Source organism: Phocoena phocoena, chromosome 14 (genome assembly GCF_963924675.1).
Source record: "Phocoena phocoena chromosome 14, mPhoPho1.1, whole genome shotgun sequence".
Taxonomy (NCBI): Eukaryota; Metazoa; Chordata; class Mammalia; order Artiodactyla; family Phocoenidae; genus Phocoena; species Phocoena phocoena.
In genome coordinates, this window is record NC_089232.1 from 34429312 (window position 1) to 34454240 (window position 24929).

Below are 24929 nucleotides of genomic sequence, written 5' to 3' on the forward strand. Positions count from 1 at the left end.
TTCTTCTTCCCTTCCTGAATCCTTTTTCCATTTATGCCTTAATTTTGGACATCCTTTAAGTCCTCGTATCACGTTCCACATTTTCCTCAAGATGATTCTTTTCACCACTGTGATTTGAGGTGTCACCCATATGGTCTGAAATTTGTGTCTCTGGACCTCTTCTTTGGGCTTTAGACTTGTATGCCCAACTGCCTGTGAAGCCAACTCCATACGAAGGACTCAACAAGTCCAAAGTTAAACTCTTCGTCTCCCCACCAAACCCCCGACTTATTCCTATTTGTTCTTGATCCTAGTGGGTATAACCCCATCCACCCATGGTATAAGCCATTGGCCCCCGACCATTTTGGTACCAGGGACCGGTTTCGTGGAAGACAATTCTTCCACGGACGTGGTTGGGGGGGGGATGGTCCAGGGGGTAATGTGAGCAATGGTGAGCGGCAGAGGAAGCTTCACTCGCTCACCCACTGCTGACCTCCTGTTATGTGACCCAGGGCTTGGGGACCCCTAGTATAAACCATCTGTGAGAACCACGCATGACACCTTTCTCTCTCGCTCTCTCACACAAACTTCCCATCCAATCAGTCATCAAGTCTCATCCCTTTCTCTCACGTTTCATCTTAGTGATTACTGTTCTTGTTAAAGCCCTCACGGCACTAAAGAGTTCAAGCCAAATCACTCCCCAGCTTTAAAAGAGTTCAATTTCACTGGAATATAAGCTCCACGAGGATAGGAACTGGTGTCTGTCTGTTTTGTTCACCATTGCATCCTGCGTATCAAGCACAGTGCCACTCAGGAAATGTTTGTTGAATAAATGAATTGCTCCCTACTGCCTACCGAATACATTTTTGGGTCCTTAACCTGGCACACAAAGCCCTTCATAGTCTACCCTCTGGGGACCATTCCTCTCCTTGTTCCTTGTGCTCAGCATGTGATTTCTGGCAGATATGTTCAACTTCTCCCTCTGGGCCCTCATCCTTCTCCCCTGCCTGGAATGCCCTGCGCTGCTGTACCTGGCCCCTGATTACCTCCTACACAGTTCAGATATCACCACCCCAGAAAGCCTTCCCTGATACACGCACAACCTTCCCCCAGGATGAGTGAGGCTCCCCTCCCCGAGCACTGAGAGTACCTCTTGCACACCTCTCTCATTTCACTCTCATATTGTTTTGTGATGACCTGTTGAGCCTGTCTATAATTCTACACTATAAATGTTCTGAAGTCTTGGACTATATCTTCTTCATCCCAATGCCCTCCATCCCAGGAAAATGCCATTAGACACATTAGACGCAAATATGTTCTGGAATGCATACATGAATAACAAGTGATTTATACAGGATGTCTATTGGCACCTGATACTGTGATCCCCTATATTAAACATCATAAAACATTTAAAAAAGACTTGCACAATTAAAAAACACCTGCCATACTTGCATTCACACAAACGTACACCACTCTAAAAATATAATATAAGAATATTTTGTTGCAAGAAAACACAGGCAGAAAAAAGTAAATTTGAAGCCAGACACATCCTGGACCACTTACATGGTCTGAAGACAAGTCACAACCTCCAGAACCTTAACATCCTAATCCATAAATGAGGATTAAGAAAATACTCCTCTGCAGACACAGCGTACATCAATTTCTAGGCGTGCAGCCAGTGGCACCTACCATAGCTTTTAATGCGACAATAATAAAGTAACAACCCTAATGGAACAACGTACGGTGACCTAGTCAACCCTGAAATATCTACATACAGGTGTATTCAGTTTATGGACCTTCTGGAAAGAATGGTTAACCCGAGCTGGCTTCGTGTACAGCTCGCTATGCCTTGGGCTATCTCCCAGCTGGTGTGTGCTCAGGGGATGCAAACTGATCTTATTTTCACCTTCAAATAACATGATTTTACAGGTGCTTTGCTCCTCCCCACCTCATCGAGTTTCATTTGATACATAATATTTATAAATCACTTTACAGTCTACGAAGCACTTTGACGTTTTATTGCACTTGGTTTTTCATCACATCGGTACGATGCCAGAATCATTTTTTGTTTTTTTTCAGGCCCAAATAGTGAGGTTTTTTTCCTTCAAAATTTCTACCCTACCAGTCCCACTTAAAAAAGGTGGATAAATGAGAGTCTCGGGATCTTGATTCTGAAGAGGTCAGCTAGCAGCTATGTAGAAATTGATGAAACGATCACAGTGTTCAAAATCTGAAGTTCAGTCTGCACCTATCAATCGGCTTTCTCTTTGGGGCAGTACACTCACTTTTTCAAACCACCGGGGCCTCTTTAGTAAATGATCTCTAGTGGCCTGAAAGAGCCGGCTCGCTTCTACAAGTGAACAATCCAGTCCCTCCAGACCAGGGGAGTCCACCAGTGTGCGTGTACACGTGCTCTCACCCCGACATCTGCACACATCCACACACACATGTGCACACACATACCTGCACTGGTCCACGAGGCAGAGGCGACGGGCTCACCGAATGCCGCCATGCCACACCGCCAGCCTAGCCACATCTAATTAGGCCCCCTCCCTAGACTTCTCACCTCCGTCTAAACAGTGTCTCTCAGGATCCTTAAAGGCACATAACTTCAGCAGGTATGATTCTTCAATGTGTCTCTCAACCAATGGTGCCATCTGAAGAAAAGGCACCAGAAAGACCCAAACACGGAGCAGTAAGGACAAAAGGGGTCCAGGTCCTCCTATGAAAAGGAGTACAGGTTACCTGTGTGTACATGAAGCTGAGAAACTGGGGATCCTGAGAATTTTTTATTTGTGAGTATCTAAAGTCCACTGTGCTCAAACTCCTGTTTGAAGATCTTGGTGGCTCCCACTGGCATCTGCTTGATAACCAAAACATATCAGAAAGCTCTCTACACACTCAGCCGCCAAATCGCGCCTTCAATTTGCTAGAGTCCTGCTCTAGCGAAACCTGCTCTAGTAAAGTCTGCTCCTCTCAAAACCTACTATCTAGCTGCAAATTCAGGTAATTCCAAGAAAATGTAAAATTCTTTATACGGATTTCCAAAAACATCCCTGGAAATCATTAAGCAAAATGCATTTAACCAGGACAAGTTTAAGCAGGATGCTTTGTTTTAACACGGTAAAACTGCCCCCTTCCCTTTTAAGATTGTGTATGTTTTTAAACGCCAGAAGCTCACAGATTAAGACCGCAGCCTGCACACATACCGCGGATCAGGGCCACGTTGAAACGTGTTCGGGAAGGGTCTGGAGGCAAAACCTTTTCTAAGTCCACCCTCGGTCCTGCTGCAAGATGATAAAGTTCGGGAGATTTCTGTCGGGCTCTGGGGCGGTCCCTGGTGGTGGCCTTCACGTGCCAGGGAGACAGACTCTTTCAAAGGTTATCTCCCTCACACGCTTCTCCTTTTTCTCATTTCCTTCCCCGTCCCCGCCTCTACCACCTGCCTTGGCCAAGTCTGCCGGCCTGCCAGCGTTCTTGTTGGGCCCCCTTTTAATGCTGCGATAAAATGCGCTTATTACCCACCCCCTCTCCCCGCTTAATAGAGGCCTGAGGGTAATTCTGGTGACTCCGGGCAGATGGTAAATTCGTGGTGAGACAATGGGAATCCAGCATCCCCTCTCAGGATCTGCGGCTCTCCCCAAGACACCACCCTTCCTCTTCTCACAGGTCCAGCCCCACCATATTTGCCACTGTGGACTTCTCATCTAGAAATGCACCTCAAGGACTATTCAATTATCCCTTAACTATGCTGCTCACGACCTTGGCACCAGCCGGTATCTTGACGCACAGCATAAGTGTGTCTAACTCAGCATCAAATAAGGTAGAGTTCTAAAACCTTAGCAACCCTGATGTATTGCTTTAAATATGTATACATATATATGTATATACATTTACACACACACACACACACACACATACACACACGTTGCATGATAGGAGGAGTGGGCAGTTTGTGGAGGCAGAGACAGCATCTGTTACATTGAGTTCTATATTTCCCAGCTCTCGCGTCCCACAAATGAAACCTACAAAAACGTTAATTCTTCAAACATTAAATCCTCTATCTCTGTGTAATGGGGCGTGTAGAGAGGAGGAGAAGAATTTTTGTGCTTTTTTGCCTTTGGTGAAAATTCTCCAAGGAGTAATTTCATCTTTAAATGAAAAGTTTTGTATCAGGTGATTGTCTGAGCTCCAGGAACCACCAAAGCCTCTGGTTCAGACATGGGGGGACACGCAAGTGCACTTTCATGTATACACAGTGCCACGCACCCATCACACGCATGAGGAATAGGGCAAAAGAACAAGAACGTGGAGAGAACAGATTTTAGTGTTTTTAATTACATCGTGATGGAATCTAAAGCAGCGAGGCAGTCAGATACACTTTTTAAATCTCCTAGTCCTTAACTATTTTACCTACTCTCCTGCAAATATCCATGCCCCATTCTCCCAATACTCAAGGCAGCAGGGAGGGCAGTGAGCTTAGGAAGCTCAGGCCCAGCACGATGGGTCACTCCCCGAAAGCTCCTTAAAATCCTACTTTCCCGCAGCCCAATATCTTTTAGGTCACAACTCTGACACTCTCGGGTCATTACTAATCTGCAGAGTTGAAATCATTCATCCAGGAAATTATACATGAATTGACAATGCGAAGGAAAATGACGACAGATATAAAACACCACCCAAAATATTCAAAATGCTTTCCTTATGAAATCCACACAGCACTGATACATTTTGCCCAATTTTTCGACATTGAGAATCAATGCCAACACCATCTCTTAGTGACCCCACTGTGGTCTCAGAAGAGGATATAGATCCGTACATGGGGGAGGGACATTCAGACAATTACAAAGAAAAAGGAAAATTACACCCAAAGGGAAACTGCTACCAAGAGGTGACACCAGTTTTACCCAAATCTCAAAACTGCAAAGTAGATGCAGAACTAAAGATGGTTCAAGTGCTCTGAATGTTCAAATTCTCCTGAGCAGTTTGTTGTGGAGAACAAAAGAGAAGTGAAAGCCTCATTACGCTCGGAATCTTAGTAAAAGTACATAATTTACGTTTTAATAACCTTTCCTTTCCTATGCTATTGTATTGTGGCTGGTATAGTATTAATAAAAATAAACTCCTATATTGACTCTATCTGCCTTTACTCCTGAAATTGTACCTGTGAGCTATAATTTCACAGTTAAATGTTTAAAAAAAACAAAACAAAAAACCTCAAATCCAACTGCCACCTCTGTATTTCCAAATATTTGTACCTAAGTAATTCAAACCTTACTCTTCATTTATCTGCTGAGAACTTTCCGCTGAAATTTAGCTGATTTTCTATCACTGCTATATAGGAGTGGCAGAAGAATCTGTAAATTACATGCCAGCATACCTGGTGTTATCAAGTTCCTTTCATAAGACTGCCTGCTTCCCAATGTTTTACTTTACATTTGTAACTCAGTATTCACTGCGCCTCATTCTGCAAACAAATTAAGATAAAATAAACTCAAAAGTGTCCTATATATAACAACTTCAAACCACAAATTTTCTAGGCAACCATCCTAGCAAAAAGAACATCCGATAAGGCCAAAAACATTGTATCCTGAGTACAAGTAGATACTGAGATCTTGTTAGCAACTGGACCTCAGCCAGGAAGCATTTGCACTCAGAAATGTGGGAAAAAAGTACTCAGCACAAGATCTGCACATAACTGTTACTTGAAGTTGAACCTAAAAACAAATCTGTAGTGATTCACTGTCCTATCTTGGCCACACATCTGAGTGGCCAGTTCCCTCTCACACTATGATGAAATCAGAATAATAGCCACCCCTCCTAAAAGGAATTAAGACAGTATTTTGCTCAAACTCTATGATTATATAATGGCCTATAAAACCACACCCCATTAACAACTACCCAATCTCCTCTCCCCAAATCAGATTCATGTTGTTGAAGGCTGGGCAGACTGTACAGGTAAGATGAAATATGATGTAAGGTTCTGTTTACGGTTTACTGTTTTAAATGCTTTAAGTGCATTCTTACTTAGTTCTTAAGCAGCTCAGTAAAGTGGGTTCTTTATCCCCATGTTACAGGTGATAAAACTGAGGCCTGGGGAGGTGAAGTGACTTACCCCCTCACAGCACAGCCTGTATTGTGTATATACTTTTTTGGGATACCGCCAGCCTGAAAGTTTGTGTAACTCGAAATTACCACCAATGCCCTTCATCGCTCTCTTTCAAGTGTTTCTGAAATCTTCTCTCTTCTACTTCTAAACTCTCAGACCAGAAAATCCACAACTTTGACACAAGAAGGAAACAAGAATTCAGCCAAGATGCAGTCATGTTTTATTCTACTACCTTACGGCGTTACGCTTTGGATAAAAGAATAGCGGAAACTTCCATTTACCACTGATTTCCACTAACAATTAGCAACAGGGTATTTTCTAATTTTCCGCTGCATGTGTGTGTGTGTTTTAGAAGTGCTGCCAGTTTTTATATTTTCAATCAAATTTTATTTTCTAAGTATCATCGTTCCTCAAGGATTTTTGAATTTTCAAGCCCTCTCAGTGTGAAATTTGGAGGTGGGGAGTAGATTGTTCCCTTTTCTTCATTATTTATCTCGGTAAAATCATTAGAGAGGCCTTTCTCAAAGCATCTTGAAATTTAATTTGTGTTTCTGGCTCCCAGATTGGCTAAGTTCTCTGTAGTTCAAGGCCTTTAACTAAGAGATCAACTAAAGCAACTGTGAATTGCAGAAGCAGGAGGTTGAGCTGTACCACTGGCGCACTTTTTAAGGAATTCCAGTTAATCAGAATGCCATTCTTCCTCCACACCCAGGGCTATTATTCTTGAGGCTCTTTGCATTATTTTAACAGTTATAGAGTATCTGGAGTATTAGAAGTAGACTACAAGTGAAGAAAAGCCCCATAATTGATTTGTTAATGTTTTATTCTCCTCTTTTTCTATCGGCATGTTCTTTACATTCCCTCAATAAATATTAAATACTCAGGCAATGCTCTCTCTTAGGTGGCAAGCAAACCTTTAGAATGTCGAAACAGTAGAGAGAAGAACAATGCACCTAATTGAAATGGCAGGGTAATTTGGAAAATAAAATTGAGTTGCTGCAAATCCCAAATTCCAGAATAAAAATGTTTATGCTCACTCAGATGCAGACTGTTCCTGGCTTTGAATAATTATTAGAATAAAAAATACTTGAGCACCAACAATACACTTGATGTGCATAGAACAAGCGCGGTCTACACGTCTCTATTATTTTGTGCAAGGAAGTGCAGGGCACAATGAGCCTGATATTTTTCTTGGTGTTTTTGTTTTGAACACAGCTTATAAAGCATCCCAATAAGGTGAAACAATAGGCCAAGCCACTAAATATACAACAACCAGTGTTAAAAATGTCATGGACGCGATTCTTCAGAAAATTGTAAACACCTTAAGGAAGGGGCAGGGAAGCATGCTGAAAGAAATGAAGGGGTTAAATGATTCTGCTACTCAATATCTTATTTTCCCCCTCAGATATATTCATCACCCAGATCAATTCAAAATGTGAAATTCCGGATTCTCTTTGGCAGAAGCTAGAGCCAAGAAACAATTAAAATGAAAGTGGAAAAATGCATTTGCGCCTGTTATTATGAAATGCTAACACGTACTGACTCTATAAGAGATGATGTTTATCTGTACACTGAGGGCAGTCTTATTATCTACTCAGGGCTATGCCACTCTTGGCAGAGCTGCGACCCATATCTCGCAAAGATAAATTCCATATGCTCTGTAGAGTTATAGCATATTTCCCATAAATAATGTATACAATAGACTGTAAATAAATAATACGTTTATCTGAACTGTTCAAGAGTGAAGGGCAGGGTGCTTACTCAGGAGATGAAGTCTCTTATGAATGAACAATTTCAAATAAAAGTAATGTCCAATGGTGAGTTATCACCAAGTTCTTAACGCTAAAATATTCTTAAGCTGGGGTGGGGAGGGGATGTTAAAAGAACCCCAAATCTGGTGGGAACTTTCAAGTCAATGTTCCAACTAAACGCAAAATGCCCAATTTAATTTCACTGCTAAAGTTTCTGTCGTGATTGTAGCATCATAGCTAATAGGGTTTTACCTATTTGCTGCAATTCTTAGCTCTCTCTGTACACTACTGCTTTTTATGATCAATGAAATACCTAGACTTAAAATGTCATGTACGAGTTTTTGTCCCATGAAACACACAGTGTATTTTTTTTTCCTTTGTGTGAACAATTTTAACATTGCACTGAATAGAAAGGAAGGCTACGAAAAAAAAAAAAATTCCAAAAGAACCCATGTGCACTAGGTAGTTTGCTGGGACTTCATGCAGTAAAAATTGTTAGTTCCCCACCCCCGAAGTATCTCCCTTTTTGAAGCCCAGAAGACACACAAACTATTTCCACTTCTTAAAAATAGTGGAAGTAGGCCTTTAGACCCACAGACATTGTACACAATTTAGTATGAAATTAAGTTTTCAGATCGCTAAGGAATAGTCTCTGAATTACAGAAAACACTATAGGTCACAGTTAATTATAGCTTGTCTGTCAAATTAAGTTAACATTCGAGAACACATCCAAATAGTTATGGAGCTATTAAGAGGAGTTTTATTGTCAAAGAAATTCGTATTCATTCAGCTTCTAATGTTTTTAAAAGAACAGAGATAAGCCTTTTTACAAGCTGGGACCGAGTAAGAAAACTCTGGGTTTACATCAAATTGCTCCCTTCATTGTCCTTTTGATGACTATGTCAGTTTCATTATAAACTTCATTTTCCAGAGTTTCATAATAGTCATAAACACACTTGACTTTAAAGAGTTTCTATGGGACATAATGTGAATGCAGATGCAGAATAAAATGCAAATCATGGAAGTCTGGGACCAAATATGGACTATCAGTTAAGAATCCAGTCACTGGAAACAAACATTTAGGCCTTAAGAGGAAGAGCACGAAGAGGCTGATATGAATCTTTACATCAAGTATTCACAGCCCCGGGGACAGCAAGCAAGAATAACAGTTTTCAGTTTTTCACCTAATTGTAAAGCACAGTTTGGGAATATTTGATGACTTTGGTTTCTATTCATTCCTGTTCTAAAGTGAGGACCATTTTTCATCTTCTCAGGAAAATAAACCCACATGTGGGTAATAACCCACTAGGTACTCAAATAGGGAAAGGAGACCTAGCAAACTAGTTCAAGTTCAGATCTCAGGCATAGGAGGCCTGCCAGTCAGTGGGGAAAAAGTGATATGAAAAAGAAACAGCTACGGCTCTGTCTTGCTAAATAACAACCAACAACCCAGACATTTACAGCTAATGAATAATGAGCAGGCGATCATGTTGTGTTGTAAAATGTGAGGAAAAATCTATAGAAATGGAAATTCATGATAACAATTAATTCTAAGTTAGCATATGTTGTCAAGGAGTCATTCTAATATCGCGCAAAATGTTAATTATTTACTTACTACTATCTTCTAAATGAGTCAGAATCATGTATGTTTAAATCCATTGTAAAATTTAAGACTTGATATTGTGTCAAAATGAAGGGAAAAAAAGAAGACTATAAAATGTTGCTTAAACTTGTTAAACTCATAAAAAGTTGCAGTGATTTTAAAAGTATTATTTAGTAAACTTATTAACAGTAACGGCATTTCCTTTCTGTGGAAAAATACAATTTCATTTAAGCTTTTTTAAAAAACCGTAACATTTCACATTCACGGTTCTTTACCTCATGTTTATAAATCCTATTACTTGTAAATGGAGTCATGAGGCTATCAAAGGAAGAAATCAATGGGGAAATGTATTTTTGAGGATTGCAAATAATATAAAATTTATTTTCACAACTTAGTTATCCTGCATTAGTTTATGCCATATACAGTGGTGCATGGAAAAGCCAGAGTATGGTTATTGCATGACTTAAAGAGAGTTAATGACTTAGTTCTGGTTATAATTTGTATTTAACTGTATGTACTCATGATACAAATAAACAACAGGTGTATATTTCAATAAATGTAAAAAAAAAGTGTTTTTTCAACAGAGAATAAACTCTTTTTGATATGTTTTAGTCAGCTTTAGGAATTCTGAACCAAGAAGTCCAGAAATATAAAATAATTTCAAAAGATTTGCACTCTTGTATTTTCCTTTAACAAGAACATATTTCCTAGATTAAGAAATGCTGTTTGGAAAAAGAGTGTTCAGAGAGAGTGTAGCAAAGTGTTGCCAATTGCTTTAATTCTGCACACATGAATGCATTAAATTGACTGAAATTGGATTCTAGTTTCAAATATTTAAATGAGTATATACTCGCTTATTTCACATGGTAGCTTTTATACCATTTATTAAAATGTCAAATTTAGAAGTGTGGGAAATCCAGCAATTGCCCGATATAGGTCTGCTTTCTGGAGAGGCTGTTTAAGACTCCAATAAGCTTTCCCAAATTCCCATAATCCTGAAATCATGGCATATTAAATTAAGGATACAGTGAGGGAGTCTTTTTACCTTTCACACTACACACACATACTCATCTGCTTGAATTTTTCAAAACTGATTTTATACATGTGAGCTTTCTTCACAAATATGTAAGATAGTAAAATATCCAAACTTTTGCTGGATCCCCAAAGTCAAAATTTGGAATGATTATTTAAATTGAAATCGTGAGTCTGTGTTTCGTGTTTTAGACCCTAACTTTTTAACAGGTACCAATATCCTGATGTTTCCTGCCCTATGTGATTTACAGTGGCGTTGTTTTACTTGGGATTTTGAAAACTTTCAGGCCTAACATCTGCACGACTGTCAGATACACTGTGTCACATGTATTCTATTTTTATTTCTTTATTTGTAAAAGAATACTTTCCCATAGTTTTGATGTCATCTTTAAATATTAACTTAATTTTTTGCACTCAGGAGAAATGGCAAAAACATCTGTTTCAATTATAACATAAACTCAAGTGCTACTTTGATACAAATATAACAGATATCATAATCCAAAAAAGGCCATGGAAAATACTATAGTTGCAAACATTTAAGACTGTGTAACAAAAATGACTGAGAATGGTATCAGTTTACTATCCTTCAACTATTTCCCTGACAGTGGAGTCAAATAATGTTGAATTATAGACCTTACAGGAAGTCTTATTTTGTGTTCGTTTTTTGATCATTCCCTTGCTAGTCCCTATAGGAATTTGGCTGTCTGCCGACTTTTCTTTAAAAGTTTCTGTATACATACTCGGGTTGTGTTTGTTGATTAAATGATCATTTATTAAAACTTAAGCATTTCACATTGGTTTGACATATTTACATTTCATGAGAAAATATTGCTATTGCAATGGCGAGCATAGCATTACCAATGTGAAAATCCTTCACTTGAATCCATTTGACAGCATTTTCATTTGTAAGTGTCTTAATACAACTTGTTATGCTTTCTTCAGTTTCTCCAATTCCACCTGCGAGGGCAGGTAAGCTAGTTTTATAACAGTAGGCCCCTCCATAATACTTTAGTCTATCCGCTTGGCCTTAAAAAACCCTACATTTCTACTATGGGACCACAAATAGTCTTTGTTTTTAAGAATATGGAGTTTTATTCCATAATTTTCCATCCATCACCCGGCAACAGCTGTGTTTTAAATCTTTCGGACTATGACAAACATTTTAACATTTAAACATTCGAGTGTTTGAAAACATAATGATTTAAAATTTGTTTATTTTCAAAGTTGGGCAATTACAACATGATATTTCAGTTACTTTTTTGAAAGCAGGGCCCGTATTTTAATGCCTTTTCTTCTTCCTCCTCCTTCTCTTCTTCTTCTACTATTTAAGCTTCTCCATGTTTTCTAATAAAAACCTCTACGTTAGGACCGATAGCAAGAGTCCACACAACCACTCTATATATTTCCAAATCACGAGCAATGGAGTCATTCTGGCGAGAAAGGGATTGCTATTTGAGTGACCTATTGCCACAGAGCTAGTTAAATCACTGAACAATAGTTACTGTTATGGGGCTTTACCTTGTACAAAGTAGCATTAGTATCATTGCTTTCTATTAACCATAGAACTTGCACTGGAGACTTCCACTGAGAGAGAGGGAGAGAGACAGACAGAGAGAGAAACTAGGAAATGGGAATAACTTCTGTAGTATTAGCATTTAGACTTCGAGACATTTAACAATGTAATTGATCTCAACCTACCTGCATATACTCTGTACTTCTTTTTTTTTTCCTCTCAAATGTTTTTGACATGCCCCTAATAAGAATCAATACATCCCTACTCTGACATTCACACATAAGTCCACGCAAAGAGCCAATGAGAACACAACAATAAAAACACACCTGGTAAACAACTGTCTTTGAAATCAAAGGATACTAAGCAACAAAGGGCCTAGAATGAACATCCCAATTAGCCACTGTAGTGGCAAGCAGTCAACACCTTATTATTTAATCATTAAAGAGAATCTTGCCATAATTTCCCTTTGACATATTTCCAAAGGGAATTAAGAGTACCCTCCACGACTCACAACGACAATCAAAATAAAGTTAGATGGCTTCAAGAACCCATCACTTGCAAGGCCTGCGGACACAGAGGTTCCAGGATTAAGGCATTGACTGAGACCCTAAAAGCACTTACAACTTAAATGAGATGTGTCCATGGGTAGGCATTTAGAAACAAACTGACAAAGGGACCATTTTCCTATCCCTCCATGTTTGTGTCCAGTTTTCTTAGTGGATGAAAAGAAATTGTTTGCATTCCTAGTATTAGTAAATATCCCATAGTCTCTTCTATTTTTTTCTTCCCCTAAAGCAGCAGATCTAATACATCAAGAATATCAGGCCTCCCCATACCCATCCCTTAGTAACACCTCCCCAAAAGAGAAGGCTTAAATCTCCCTTGGAGGCATCCCCATCACACTTTGCAGGGAGGGGTGCTTTCGATCAAGTTCAGTTTTAAGGATTTTACCTCAAACTATGCTTCAGAAACAACATTCCGGACTCTTCAAATAAAACAATCGCCACCTGGGTTCCCTGGCCCACTGGGGAACCAAATCGCACTGACTCAGGGCTGCCCCTGATCCCCAAGGCCCAGAAGCCTGACGCTTTCCAGCCTGGGCTACGCAGCCCCGGCGGCTGTCCCCCGTCCCCGGGGAGCTCAGCAGCACTTGGCATTTAACCTGCCTGGCGAGCTTGGCTTTCTGGTTCCATCTCCGCGAGCCACATTACTTCTCCCCAGATATTAGAGACAAATCTGGATTAACAGGCAACAGGGCGCCCTGCGCAGCCCGCCAGCCCTTGCACAGGAGCTGTTAAATGCAGATTCAGCCGAGGACCCCCCGGAGAGCTACTATTGAATAAAAATTGTAATCCAAAGGGACCTTTTCTTTGCCTCCCACTGCTTGTAGGAGAACCCGGGTTGGCGCCCGAGCACAGGCCAAGCTACTCCCGCTCGCTACCAGCAGGCCAGGCCACCTCGGCTGGTGGCCTTCAGGGCCCGGGGACTCTTGCTCTGCTCTCCATTCCCTCTCTCGACCCCTCCTGAAAATGGAAAATGCTTAGATTCAAGGAGTGGCGAGCAACAAACAGCCCTGGGAAGGAAGGTTTAATTCGATAGCTCCCTCCTGGAGAGCGGCCTAAAGTCTAGCGACTGGGCAGCCAGATTCTTCCCCGCGTAACCCCTCTTGGCCTCCCCAATTCCACCCTGGGTCCCCCAAACTCGCGCCCCGCCTCCCCTCGCCCTGCGTCCTTCTCCATCGCAAACCAGGCTCAACCCTGGCCTCGACGCCTCGCACGGTGGCCCCCTCTGCGCCCGCTCCCGGGGTCTCAGCACGGCCCTCACCCCTGCCGAGGCTCGGAAGCCCCCGGTGCCCCTCGCTGCTCCCAGGCCCTGGGCGTCGGGGGCGTCCGTGCCAAGCGGGGAGCGTAGCAGTCGGGAGAGGGCGCCCGGGAGGCCTGCGCCCGCGGGAGGTGACTCTCGGGCCTGGGACTTCGGGGTCTGGGAGCGGGAGTAGGGGGCAGGGAGTTGAGAGTGGGGTGGGAGCGGGATTACGGCTTCGACTGGCGTCTTAATCTGATAAGAAAAAAACAAAAACAAAAAATACCACCAAACTAACGACACTACAAGGCCAAGCAGATTTCCGCCGACTTAGCCCTCCGGGAAACCGGCTGGTATCAAAGTCGTGGATCCCAAGTCCCCGCGCGGGTGGCAGCCTTCGCGCCCTCCGAGGAGAAAAGTAAAGGAAAATAAACCGCGCAGCCATCAGGCCCTAGAGACAGAGGGGTTAATGAGCTAACGAGGCCCCGCGCTCGCACCACACCTGAAGCATCCAGTCCCGCAGCGCACACTCCACCGGGGCTCAGACTGGCTGGGCCGCATTCGCAGACAGGTGGCGAGGCCGTCCTTTCCGGGCCCGGCCCCCGGGGACCGGCGAGCCGGCTCCAGTTGGGAGCACTGGCGCCCACCTGGCGGCCCTAGTGCCTCGTCCCTCTGTCCCCAACTCCCAGGACAGGGGACTCCACTCCGCGGCCGAGACACAGTGCCGCGTGCGCCCCGCGCTCTGCGCGCCCCTCCCCAAAGGGAGCCCAGGCACTCCCGCTCCTGGCTCCAGGGAAGCGGATAATTCCAAAGCACAAGCTTGGGGTTTGCTGCCCTACGACCAACGGAGACTTCGGTGAGCCCGAGGGGTCACGCGAGTGCGCCCACGCGCACAGGCCAACGGCGCCACGAGCTCAGCCAGAGCTGCGAAGCCCACTTGCAGGCGGCGGGAGAGGGGCGCACACTGCTCATTCTATAGGTGGGGAGGGGAATAAAGTGCGAAGTTTTATCCGAGACCACTGCCTACCAATCTGCGTATCTCAAATAAAGGTAACTGAGTAACACCCCGAACTCTGGTCCTTTATCTTTGACTTTAATAAAATAATGATTCGATGAGAAAATGGGGTATAAATCTTCATTTTGGAGGCAATTAAAGTGTTGATTTCATTCATGCCCCTAAGCGATTCTTGTAATTTGCTCAGATAGCTTTATGTACCCAGCACTCCGGAGCTTTTAGAATCCCATTTTCTAGTTAGGCTTGTTGGATTACAATTTTTATTCAACAGCAGTTACCCGAGGGTTCCTCATTGGAATCTGCATTTAACAGCTCCGGGGTGAGGCCTGGCGGCCTGAACCAGGCGGGAGGCCGGGCAGCTGGCGGGGCCGGGACCCGGAGCCGCCTGCAGGTTTCCCACCTCGGTGGGGACGCTCCAGGATTGCGCAGGCTGCCTGTTCCGAGTGTTGTCTACACTGCCAAAAGTTTGCAACTCGCCAAATAGTAGAAAGGACCCGGCGCGTTGGCGCTTTTAAATCTCAGCTTTGCCTGCCTTCCACTCGTCGTGGGAAAAGGAGGAATTCAGCCTCTGCCGCGGGGTTACCCAGAAAAATCCAAGCTGGGAATTTTTTTTAAGGGGGTGATATGGAGAGAAGCAAACTTTAAGATGACACCGAGACCGAGGAGTCGGGCATTCCGGCAAGGAGTCTGCAAGGCAGCCGCTGGCCAACCGTGATCATGGTAGAGCTTGCAAAGAAAACTCTGCATGACTGGTTGTCCTTTGGCCTAACAAAGGCAGGCTGCTGTCTCCCCCAAGACGGGGCTCACGTGCCAAGTCAGAAAGAGAAACAACTCTGGGCCTTCACTTATAGGTGGAGAAGCACAGGAGGCCCGCCACCCAAATCTTTAGACGCGGTGCCACAATTCGCAACCGAGAGCTGTCCTGAGCCCTGCTTCATCTCACCCACTCCTCACGTTTTCACTTTCAGTGCATTTTTGCAACTCCTCTGGACCAATCCAGAGATACAGCGACAGGAGAGAGAGAGAGGGTGTGGGGGGGGGAGAGAGAGAGGAGAGAGAGACTGGGAGCAAACATCGGTGTTGGGGTGAGAGAGAAATCCCCCCCCAGCAACTCCAAATAAAAGTCATCCCCACTTGGCAAAGCAGCGGAAGAAGGGCCTGGAGGGAGGATGAGAGAGGAGGGGGTGAAGCAAGCAGAGGCCGGCAGTTCAGAGCAGGGCGGCGCGAGGTCCTCCACCCGCCACACCGAGGGAGTCCCGGGGCGCCCCTGTCGCTGACACTTCCAAAAGCTGCCAACCCAGAGGGCCCAGAGCACGTACCAGCTGGAGGATGAGTGGAAAGGAGGAGGAGAAACGTCCATATTTATCTGTTTTTATAACCTCGGCCTGGTCTTATTTTTTCTATTAAGTACAATAAAATGGGCGAGCTTGCAGCGAGCACTGCACAAAGCAATGTTCAGTGAGGTCTAGAAGCGTTCGGCCGAGGAAAACTGACAAGACAGGCTAATGAACCGTATAGACAGGGAGAAAATAGCCAGCATTTGCTAGATTTCAAACCCTCCCTGTCTCTCTTAGACCACCTATCTTGGGTTTATTCCTAATAAAATAAGAAATAAGCAGACCCTACACTTTTCTTCGAGACAGAAAGGGGGAAAAAAATGCTCCAGAACAAAGCCCTACAATCAGAGGCGGTCACTGGCAGTTAACACTCCTATTATTATAGAGGGTAAATAAAATAAAGACAAAAATTAAAAGCGACAAGAAACAGGTCAAGTTTGCAGGCAAAGCTTTTACAAGCTCATCTCTCCAGGTCGAATCCCAGAGCCAGCCTTAATGAAGCAATAATAGCCACATTATTCAAAAATTTTCATTTCGATGGAAATGTATCTAAAAGGGACTTAATCATATGCAAATAATAAAAGGAGGTGGTAGTGACCCAGCAAGCAATATGCATACAGATTTTTTTTTTTTTTCTCCCAGGGATGTTGAAATTGAAAAGCGCGTACCTGGTCAGTTAGATTTGCTGATCTCGTTATATCTTCACTGTCTGATTTTGATCCTCCTTCTCTATCGTCTATCACCAAATCGATAGGCATTTTCCCTTTCAAACAGCTAATATACCGGTGGCAGAAATTGTCACATAATTCGTGTACCTACATTATGACAGAAGTAAAAAAAATGGAAACATAATCAGAAGTTCATAAATGACATTGACAAGTGCAATCCACCCCCCTTGTGAGATCCAAACTTCTAAATAGGGGAAACACAGGGCAATTGTCCTCCAGAGACCCTCAGACGCATCCAGAATTAGGAATAACTTTCTTTTCTTGCAAAATAGAGATATCGCAGAAAATTGACAGTGACAAGATGATTCACAGGCTACAACATATTCAACACCCGTGTTAAATTCATCGGCTCCCGGGGCTGTGGCCATTAGAGAGGTGACCTGCGTGGGTGACATTTAAGGTAAACTATTTAATTTCGTCCAGTTACTTTATCAGAAATCCTTTTCCAACATGTCTAAGAAAAAATTTATATATATATATATATATATATCTCCAAAGGACCAATACTATGTTGGTATAGGTTCTATGCCTGAAAACCCAAGTCCCTGTAACATTTGTCATTAGGGTTTCTACCTATAAGAAGCATATTTTATGATGCTTCCTTGAGAAAAAAAAAAGACTCATGATATGGGGGAAAAACCCTACAGCCACAAAAAGTTATCGAATTGATTTAAAAAAAAAAAAAGGAAAAAGGATGCTTCAAAATATTTAGGCATAAGTGGAGTGGTCTCTTACAGGACCCAGGCATCACTGACATGCAAAAATTCACAAGAAACCCCAGTGTGCTTGCAATTTAATGTTAGTTTGAATTCCAATGCATTAAGTTTTTATTGCTGAGATTTATGGAACAGCTAGCAAAATCACGTTACCCCACACCCTTTCTTGAGTGTGAAGGTGGGGTGTGTGCAGGATTCTCAGATTCAAGAAATTGCCACAACTATCAACTCTGCTTTGTCTCTCCAAAACGGTTAAAGTGCCTCCCCCACCACTCCTCCAGACTCCCTGCCTCGTTCTCCTCCTCCCCCTCTGCCTCTCCCCTGTGTCTGACCTGCCGCTGCTCTCAGACTGTCTTCCAGAAACTCACTAAAACTAAACAAAACTTTTCCCCCTCAGAGGCAGCAAAGAAGAGGAGGAGAAAGAAGAGAAGAGACCACAGAGGTATATAACCTGCAAGCAAACTCACAACAGCATTCTAAACATCCAAGGGGATGCCTAGAATTGCAACTATTTATACAAAGCCAGCAAGGTATTAAGAATGAGTACAAGGCTAGGGCGTTTGTGATCCCGGTTTTAGTGGCTAAAATTGTAATTAAACTGCAAAGAGAAATGGACGCTAAGATTGGCCTTGACACTAATTACCAGAAAGAAAGTCATTTATGCAAATGTCTCAGAAGCCTGAACTTCAGCCATTCTGAACCCTCCCCCTCTGTGTGTTTGGGCATGAGGGAGAAGCAAAAGGAGAAAAAGCTAGAGAAATTACCTTCTCTAATTCCAACAGATGAAACCTTAATACTTGTATGGCTTGAATCATCTGCAAAGATACAAAAAGAATGAGTGCCCCATTCCTAGTTTGCAGAAAATTGGCTGTTGCAGCTCTAACATCGCCAGCCTCCCCCCACCCCCCAAATAGAGTTATTTTGATTTATGGCAATAACACTAAAACTTAACAGCAGTGAGTGGGTACCATCTAGAGGTTTATATTTCTTAAGAAGAAAAAAATAGCTAAAACAACAACCAAGCATCTAAGGGGGGATCATAAACCTTCTCCTCCCCCATGGCTCCCCGCCCCTTTCCCAGCGCCACTGCCCCTACCCCACCCCCAAAGGGCCGCATCCCTCGACTAGGTGTTTCCTTGCAAGGAGTGCACGGAAAATATTCCCAACAGTCCCCAGACTGTGGCTTTTCACACTGCAAACTTTCTGCCACCTTCTGCACACCTTTCAGATAAACTGGTGGTTTGGGGCCTCTGGCCCGGTCGCTGTCCTCATGACGCGACTTTGAGGGCTGGGAAGTCCGCAAAGTTTAAGCACACACGCTGACAGGCCCGGAGATAAATCCCCGGGCTGATTAGAGCCGCGCTGCCCGGCTGTCATAGAAAACAAAGCTCGCGTTTCCCCGCACCGGCTTGCCCGGCCGCTCTCGAGGTGAATTTATTTCCCCGGGACCTTGTCCCGGACCACTTGCGGGTGGATGGAAACCTTTGCAGCCCACTTGCAGATAGGGGAAGACCGGTCTAGAAACCTCAGGGCTCTCAAAGTAAAGCTTGGGAGGAGGGGGGTTTTTTTGGGGGGGGGGGGAAGGTGGGAGGAGGGGAGTAAGGGGTCCGCTCTTACCAAGTTATCCAGTTCTGGATTAGAAGAAAATAGAGGTTTTTCTGCGCGAATCTAAATACAAGTGAGAAGGGGGGTGGGGAGAAAGAAACATTTGAAATCTGGTCGCCTTCCTAGTTTCTTGCCTCATTACACTGTCGGGGGCAGGATGTAACCTCCGGGAGAGGCTCTGTGACACCGAGTTCGTCCCGTGCAGAAACCCTTCAATGTGAGTCAAAGAATCCGAAAACAAGCCCAGAGCACAGGGTTGCTTCTCCCAGCAACTGTGCTTCTGAGAGGTCGCTGCCCAGCTCGCCAAGTCCAAGGCAGCTCCTGCGCGTGGGCTTTGGGGTTGCATTTTACAGAGCTTTCTGCGTCGGGTTAGGTAGCGGGAGTGGGTAAGCACTGGGGTGATTTTCAGGCGTCCGCAAAGACACTCATTTAGGAGGAAAAGCTCAGAAGAGGTAACAGGCCTGGCTTAGGGCGGGCTGTTCGCTGGTTACTTTTGCAAATGTGCTGGGTGGGAGGGAGGGAGGTTCTTTTCTTTTCTTTCTTTCTTTTTCTTTTTTTTTCTTTTACTTTTGAAACATTGATTTTGCTGACCTGTTTGGCGAACACGGCTATATCTTCATTGAATGACTCTGACGAGCAGACGTCCCCGCCCGCCACCCCCGGCTCGCGGGGGGTACAAGTAGCTAATTCACATTTCTCAAAAATCAGTGCTAAGAGAGGGAAGAGGGGGTGTCTGCAAGAAAATACAACAGTCACAAACAACACAATGGTTAGTCCCGCGGCAGTGAAAAAAGGCGCCCAAGAAAAACAGCAGGACGAGCTCAAGGCGGGGACCCCCTCCCTGATTTTGTCATCTACTTGTTCCCCTTCCCCCGCGCCCCCAGGTGACTGCTCACCTCCCCTTCCTCCTTGGGCCCCCGAAGTCGGAGGCCCTAAGCCATGGACCGTATCTGAGGATCGGCTCACCATATCTGGCCGGAGAAATTGGTAACATTTGCTAAGAATAAAACCCAAGCGGTTCCAGCAGCCATTTTGAATTAAGTTTCCCACCCCGACCGGCCCTCGTCCCTCCTCTGCACATCCAGGACCTGCAGGGGGGAAAAGGCGCGGGGCGCAGGGGCTGGGAAAGCTCTTTCAAGTGGGTTCCTCCAAGGCCATCTCGCGAAGCCCAAGGCTCTGGGGATCTTGGTGGCAGGCGCTCAGCTAACTTGGGGAAAGGACCTCTCTGGTTGTGGGGCCGACTGTCAGAGGACTGCATCTCCCGATCCCGACCTCACGGCTCTCGGAGAGCAAGAGGGCTCCTCCTCGGCTCCCTGCACACCTCCCTCCCTTCGCCGATGGTCCCCACCGCCCCCCAAAGAAAGTTCCTTCAAATGTTCCTGCGGTCAAGCCTTTCATTTTTGTTCCTGCGTAATGCCAAAGCAGCTAGTATCGCGAGGGGCCTAGATGTCGCTTATCCCAGCCCATCAAAAAAAAAAAGAAGAAAAAAAGCCTCCTCTAATGCCCAAAGAGGTGTCTCAAGTCTTTTATTAGCTCTCACAGCCCAGCTGGGAATTTAACAGTTTGGGGTCCTTTTCAAAAAGCTTCCCCAAATGTTCTGTCCCGGAGCCTAAACGATTTGCAGTTAACAACACTGCGGAAAGGACGCTGGGATTTAAACAAGCCCATCGCACAAGGGACCAGAAGATCAAGCAGAAAGGGTTTTCAGCCAGGGAGGGTCAGTGTTGCCTGATTTTTTTTTTTCAAAAGAAGAAATAAATAAAAATAAAAGTGGCTGCAAAGTAAAAAGAGGTCCCCCAATACATCAGCACACAGTAGGCACAAGTGACTTTCAGAGGGTTTTTACTAGTCCAGGGTCTAACCCAAGGGCCCGGGAGAACACGGTGTGAACTGCAGCGGAAGACGACACCGACCCGAGAGCACCCCGCATCTACTTCTAAATCCTGTAGGTTTCGCCTTTGAACACAAAGTCCTAAAATGGCTAGAAGTGTCTTAAGGTCTGTGACAATTCAGAGCGAGCTCCTCTCCTTGACTACAGTGGTCAAACTCCCTAAATGCAAAGCATGTTCCGCCTTGCCTGACCTGCAACTGGCCTGCCTTGATTTTATTGTGCGGTGGCAGAGCCAGCATACGGTGGCTGAGTAAACTTAGCAAGTCAGAACAATCAGTGGCTTAAAAGATTTTCCTTTAAACTAAAAGTTTCGTTCCAACACAAAGGCGCCTACGTTTAGAAACCCCCAACACTCTCCCTGCGAAGTCAAGCGAGTGAGGACTCCAACCCGCTGAGCTACCGAGCCGGGGTCTGGGGGGACGAGGAACATTTGGCAACTTCTGCACGGCGACCCCTCCGCGGGCATGGCCTCGGCGGAGCGGGGCGCTGGACTGGCGCGGAGCGTGTGCGGAGATGGGGGCGGGGGGGTGTCTGGGATGGCAGGCCGCCTCCCCCAAATCTTCATGCAAAGCGAATGAAAAGTCACCAAATAATGTACCTCCAATCCAGAGAGCTCTGGCTTTCCTCTTACTGAGGGCAAAGGGAAATAGAGAAAGCATCGCATCTCAACTGCTTAGGCTGCTGCCCGTCGTACCTACCCATAAATGGCATCTTTATCTCTCTTTAAAGCGTCATTGACGGAGGAACCCATGCTGGGAGCCATGGCGTTGGTGTGAGCTGTGTGCGGGTACTGATGCGAGTGCAGAGGAGGCCCGTGGTTCAGGTGGTGGACGGGCTGCATGGACCTGGCCGCGTGCGGGTCCCCATACATCGTGGAGGGGATGCCTACTCCATCCATGCCCCCATAATGGGGTAGATCGTCGTACTGCACGAGAAACAGGAGAGAAACAGGTTCAGAAGGCCAGGCGGGCAAATGGGGGAACGGCAGGGCACGGAGCTTATATAATGTCAGTCCCGCTGGATCCTTCAACCCCGAATTCGGTGGCCTTGCATCTCTGAAGTTGAGATTTCTCATTTAAAAAAATATTTTTAGAAGTAAAATTTCTAGGATTCTCGGTAAGGCTCGGCTAGATTGAATGGTCTTGCCCTAACTTGTGTCCCTATCAACTAGCCAGAAATTCAGGATCCTTTGGCAAAAAAGGAAGGAAGAAAGAAGGAAGAAAGGGAGGCATTCTCCCGGAGGGCAGAAGGTAAAACGTGCACGTCTCTAGAGGAGGAAATTCAAAATCACAATAATAAAACATGCCAGGACAGTACAGCAAACCTGCCTAGTTTCACAGACCCTTCCCATCAGGGGGAATTAAAAAAAAAAAAAAAAAGTTACGATGGGAACAGCTAAGCCAAGCACGTGAATTCAGACAGGCTTCTCATTTTATTTCCCTGCCAGCGTGGGGTTAGGCAGTCCTGCAAGACACTGCATTTCCTTTGCTCTCCAAGACAAACTCTGCTAAATCATACAAAACTAAATGGCTCTCTTATAAGTGAAACTCAGAGAAGGGTAGCTTCTCTTCAACATCGGGGCTGAATTTAGAATTGGGCAATATTCCCCTCAAGTTAAAGAAAATGTATAGTTGGAGCAATTATTCTATTTTTTCTATTCTTATGAACTTTCCCCCTAGACTAGATGTCTGTGAGCTAAATGTTAGTCATCAGGTTTAAAGCAAATTTAGAAGTAAATGCCCATTCAACCCCCCCATCTTCCTTCTCCAGAAAAACTACTTTCATATTGTCATTATTTTTGTGTGCAAAATTTAGCTATTTAGGTTTTCCTCTTTGCTTCATTTCAGGCATGTTCTTTTCCCAAGATTTGGAGGCGCCGAGAGTGAAATGATTTTCAAAGAAAAGAGGAATTGCCACTTTCATCTCCTTCAAGCCAGAGGTGTGAAAAGAGTTTGGAAGAACGCTGACATTTGCCTGAACCAAAGGAGTAAAGAAAAAATGTGTCAGCCTAGTAACTTTCTTTTGCAAACAGGGCTTTGAGGGCCAGGGCACAAATTATGCAAGGAAGGCTTTTTGTAGACCCCCTTTCTTTTAAGAAACTACCTCTGTTGGGTTGTCATTGTCTCACTTTACTCTCACTACATTTCCATTCAAATAGGAATATTGGGGAAATTAGTATTGCATTTTTAAAGTGAGTAGTTGTGTGCTTAGTATCCAATTAGTGCAGGGCTCTTCTAAGAAAAACTTACAAAGTATTACCTTGCATAAAAAACCATGTACATTAAAATTACTTTAAAAAGATGAATGCTTTCCGACCCCCAAAACCGTTGTACTATGACAAAGTTATTTGCTTAAAAATGCTAAATACTTTCAGTGATATTAAAGATGAGCATAATCAATAACATATCAGAAGTTTCTTATTTTAATTTAAAACTAGCCTTAAACTTCTGCTCCTTGAATGCTCACGCTATATAACATTAGGTATCTAGCGCTGTTTGTTTTTGTTTTTTAAATAGATGATTGCCCGACCTTGTATTTTTATTTATATAGCTGCTGGTTAGGAATCTATAGAAAACTTGATTACTTGAATTAACAATTACATGTTAATATACATAAGTCTACAAACGCATTGAATAAATCCTCTCGCTTTAGGCCACGGCTTTAGGAGCCTCATTCAAAAAGACAGAGAAAAAAGGAAACTTTTTAGCAGTGTCTTTCAGCCACGTTTCAATTTAACCTCACATTTGAGTTCCACAATTGTTTTTTAATACGTACCCTTTGCGCCATCGGCCTCCCTGGCTCCCTTCCTACTTCAACTTCTAATATATCCTCTTTAAGGCCAGTGTGAAAAGAAACAAATACGTAAACTCCCCCGGAAAAAAAAAATAAAAAGCACGACGAAAAATCCCTTAACGTCTCCAGCAACGTGAGCTACTGGTCCCAGATCTTCGGTCTATGGGACCTGAAGCAAAGCTCCCGAGTCACTGAGCATAAAAGCGCTCCGTTTCCAAGACAGCAGCGGGGGCAAAAAAAAGCAGATCTTCTTTCCCCAAAAAATCAGTTAAAAAAAAAAAAAAGCGCCCCTCAGACCCAACTACCAAATCTCATGGCTTTCTGCCACTCCGGCTGTCAATCACAGGCGAGGTTGTCAACGTGGTGAATGAATGATCATCCGCTCAGTCTTCTTCTGGTCAGAACACCTCAAATGTTAATATTCAAATGCACAAAGCCCTAGCGCTCGCTTCCCTTGAATCAGTCCTAATTCCTAATCAGTTTCTCTCTTCTCTCTCTCTCTCTCTCTCTCTCTCTCTCCCTCTTTGCAACTGCTGCACTGGAGGGAGATTAGAGGAGGAGGGTTAAAAAAAAATGTCTGTCTGAGTTTGTCTTAAAGGAGCCACGATCGATGCTGCCCGCTTGCAGTCCCCGTGCGTGTGTAAAGTGTGTGTTGCACAGGCGGAGAGGTGGATTCCGACCAGAATGCTAGAACCCGGAAGTAGTGGTGGCCATAACAGGTCGCGTCTTACACAATGCATTGGGCTGCAGCAAGTAGGCTCCTCGGCAGGGGTGGGTGCGCGAAGCGAGCTCTGGCCGCACTGGAGAGGCAGAGAGGCGCTCCATTAAATCGCACGCCCAGGCACAAACACCCACACACCCAGGGCACACGCGCACAAGCGCGGGTAGTAGACCCCGGCCGCCGGCTTTATTTTCCGTATGCTTTTCTCTCCCTCCCCCTCCAGACTCTCTCTCCAAAGCTCTCTTGAAATAGATTGGGAATAAAAGCGGGGCAGGCAGCAGCGGGAGTTATTTTGCACAGGGCTCCGTGGATTGACTTCCTGACTTTCCTCGAAAT

At 44.3% G+C, this 24929-nt stretch overlaps 1 protein-coding gene across 7 annotated transcripts in view; it reads right to left on the reverse strand.

Annotated features, from left to right (window-relative positions):
• MEIS1 (Meis homeobox 1) overlaps positions 1-24470 on the reverse strand; it is a 136970-nt gene extending 112500 nt beyond the window's left edge. For 4 of the 7 annotated variants that reach the window (XM_065891750.1, XM_065891749.1, XM_065891752.1 and 1 more), the window contains exons 1-7: positions 23855-23866; positions 21778-22004; positions 19780-19921; positions 19201-19251; positions 18348-18398; positions 16808-16954; positions 14480-14485 (exon numbers count right to left, since the gene is read on the reverse strand). In XM_065891750.1, the coding sequence (XP_065747822.1) occupies positions 14480-14485; positions 16808-16954; positions 18348-18398; positions 19201-19251; positions 19780-19921; positions 21778-22004; positions 23855-23866 (636 nt within the window). Of the gene's footprint in view, positions 1-14479; positions 14486-16807; positions 16955-18284; positions 18286-18347; positions 18399-19200; positions 19252-19779; positions 19922-21777; positions 22005-23854 lie in introns of all 7 variants that reach the window. The other 3 variants (XM_065891755.1, XM_065891754.1, XM_065891753.1) reach the window with 3 other exon arrangements.
• Positions 24471-24929: the final 459 nt, after the last annotated feature.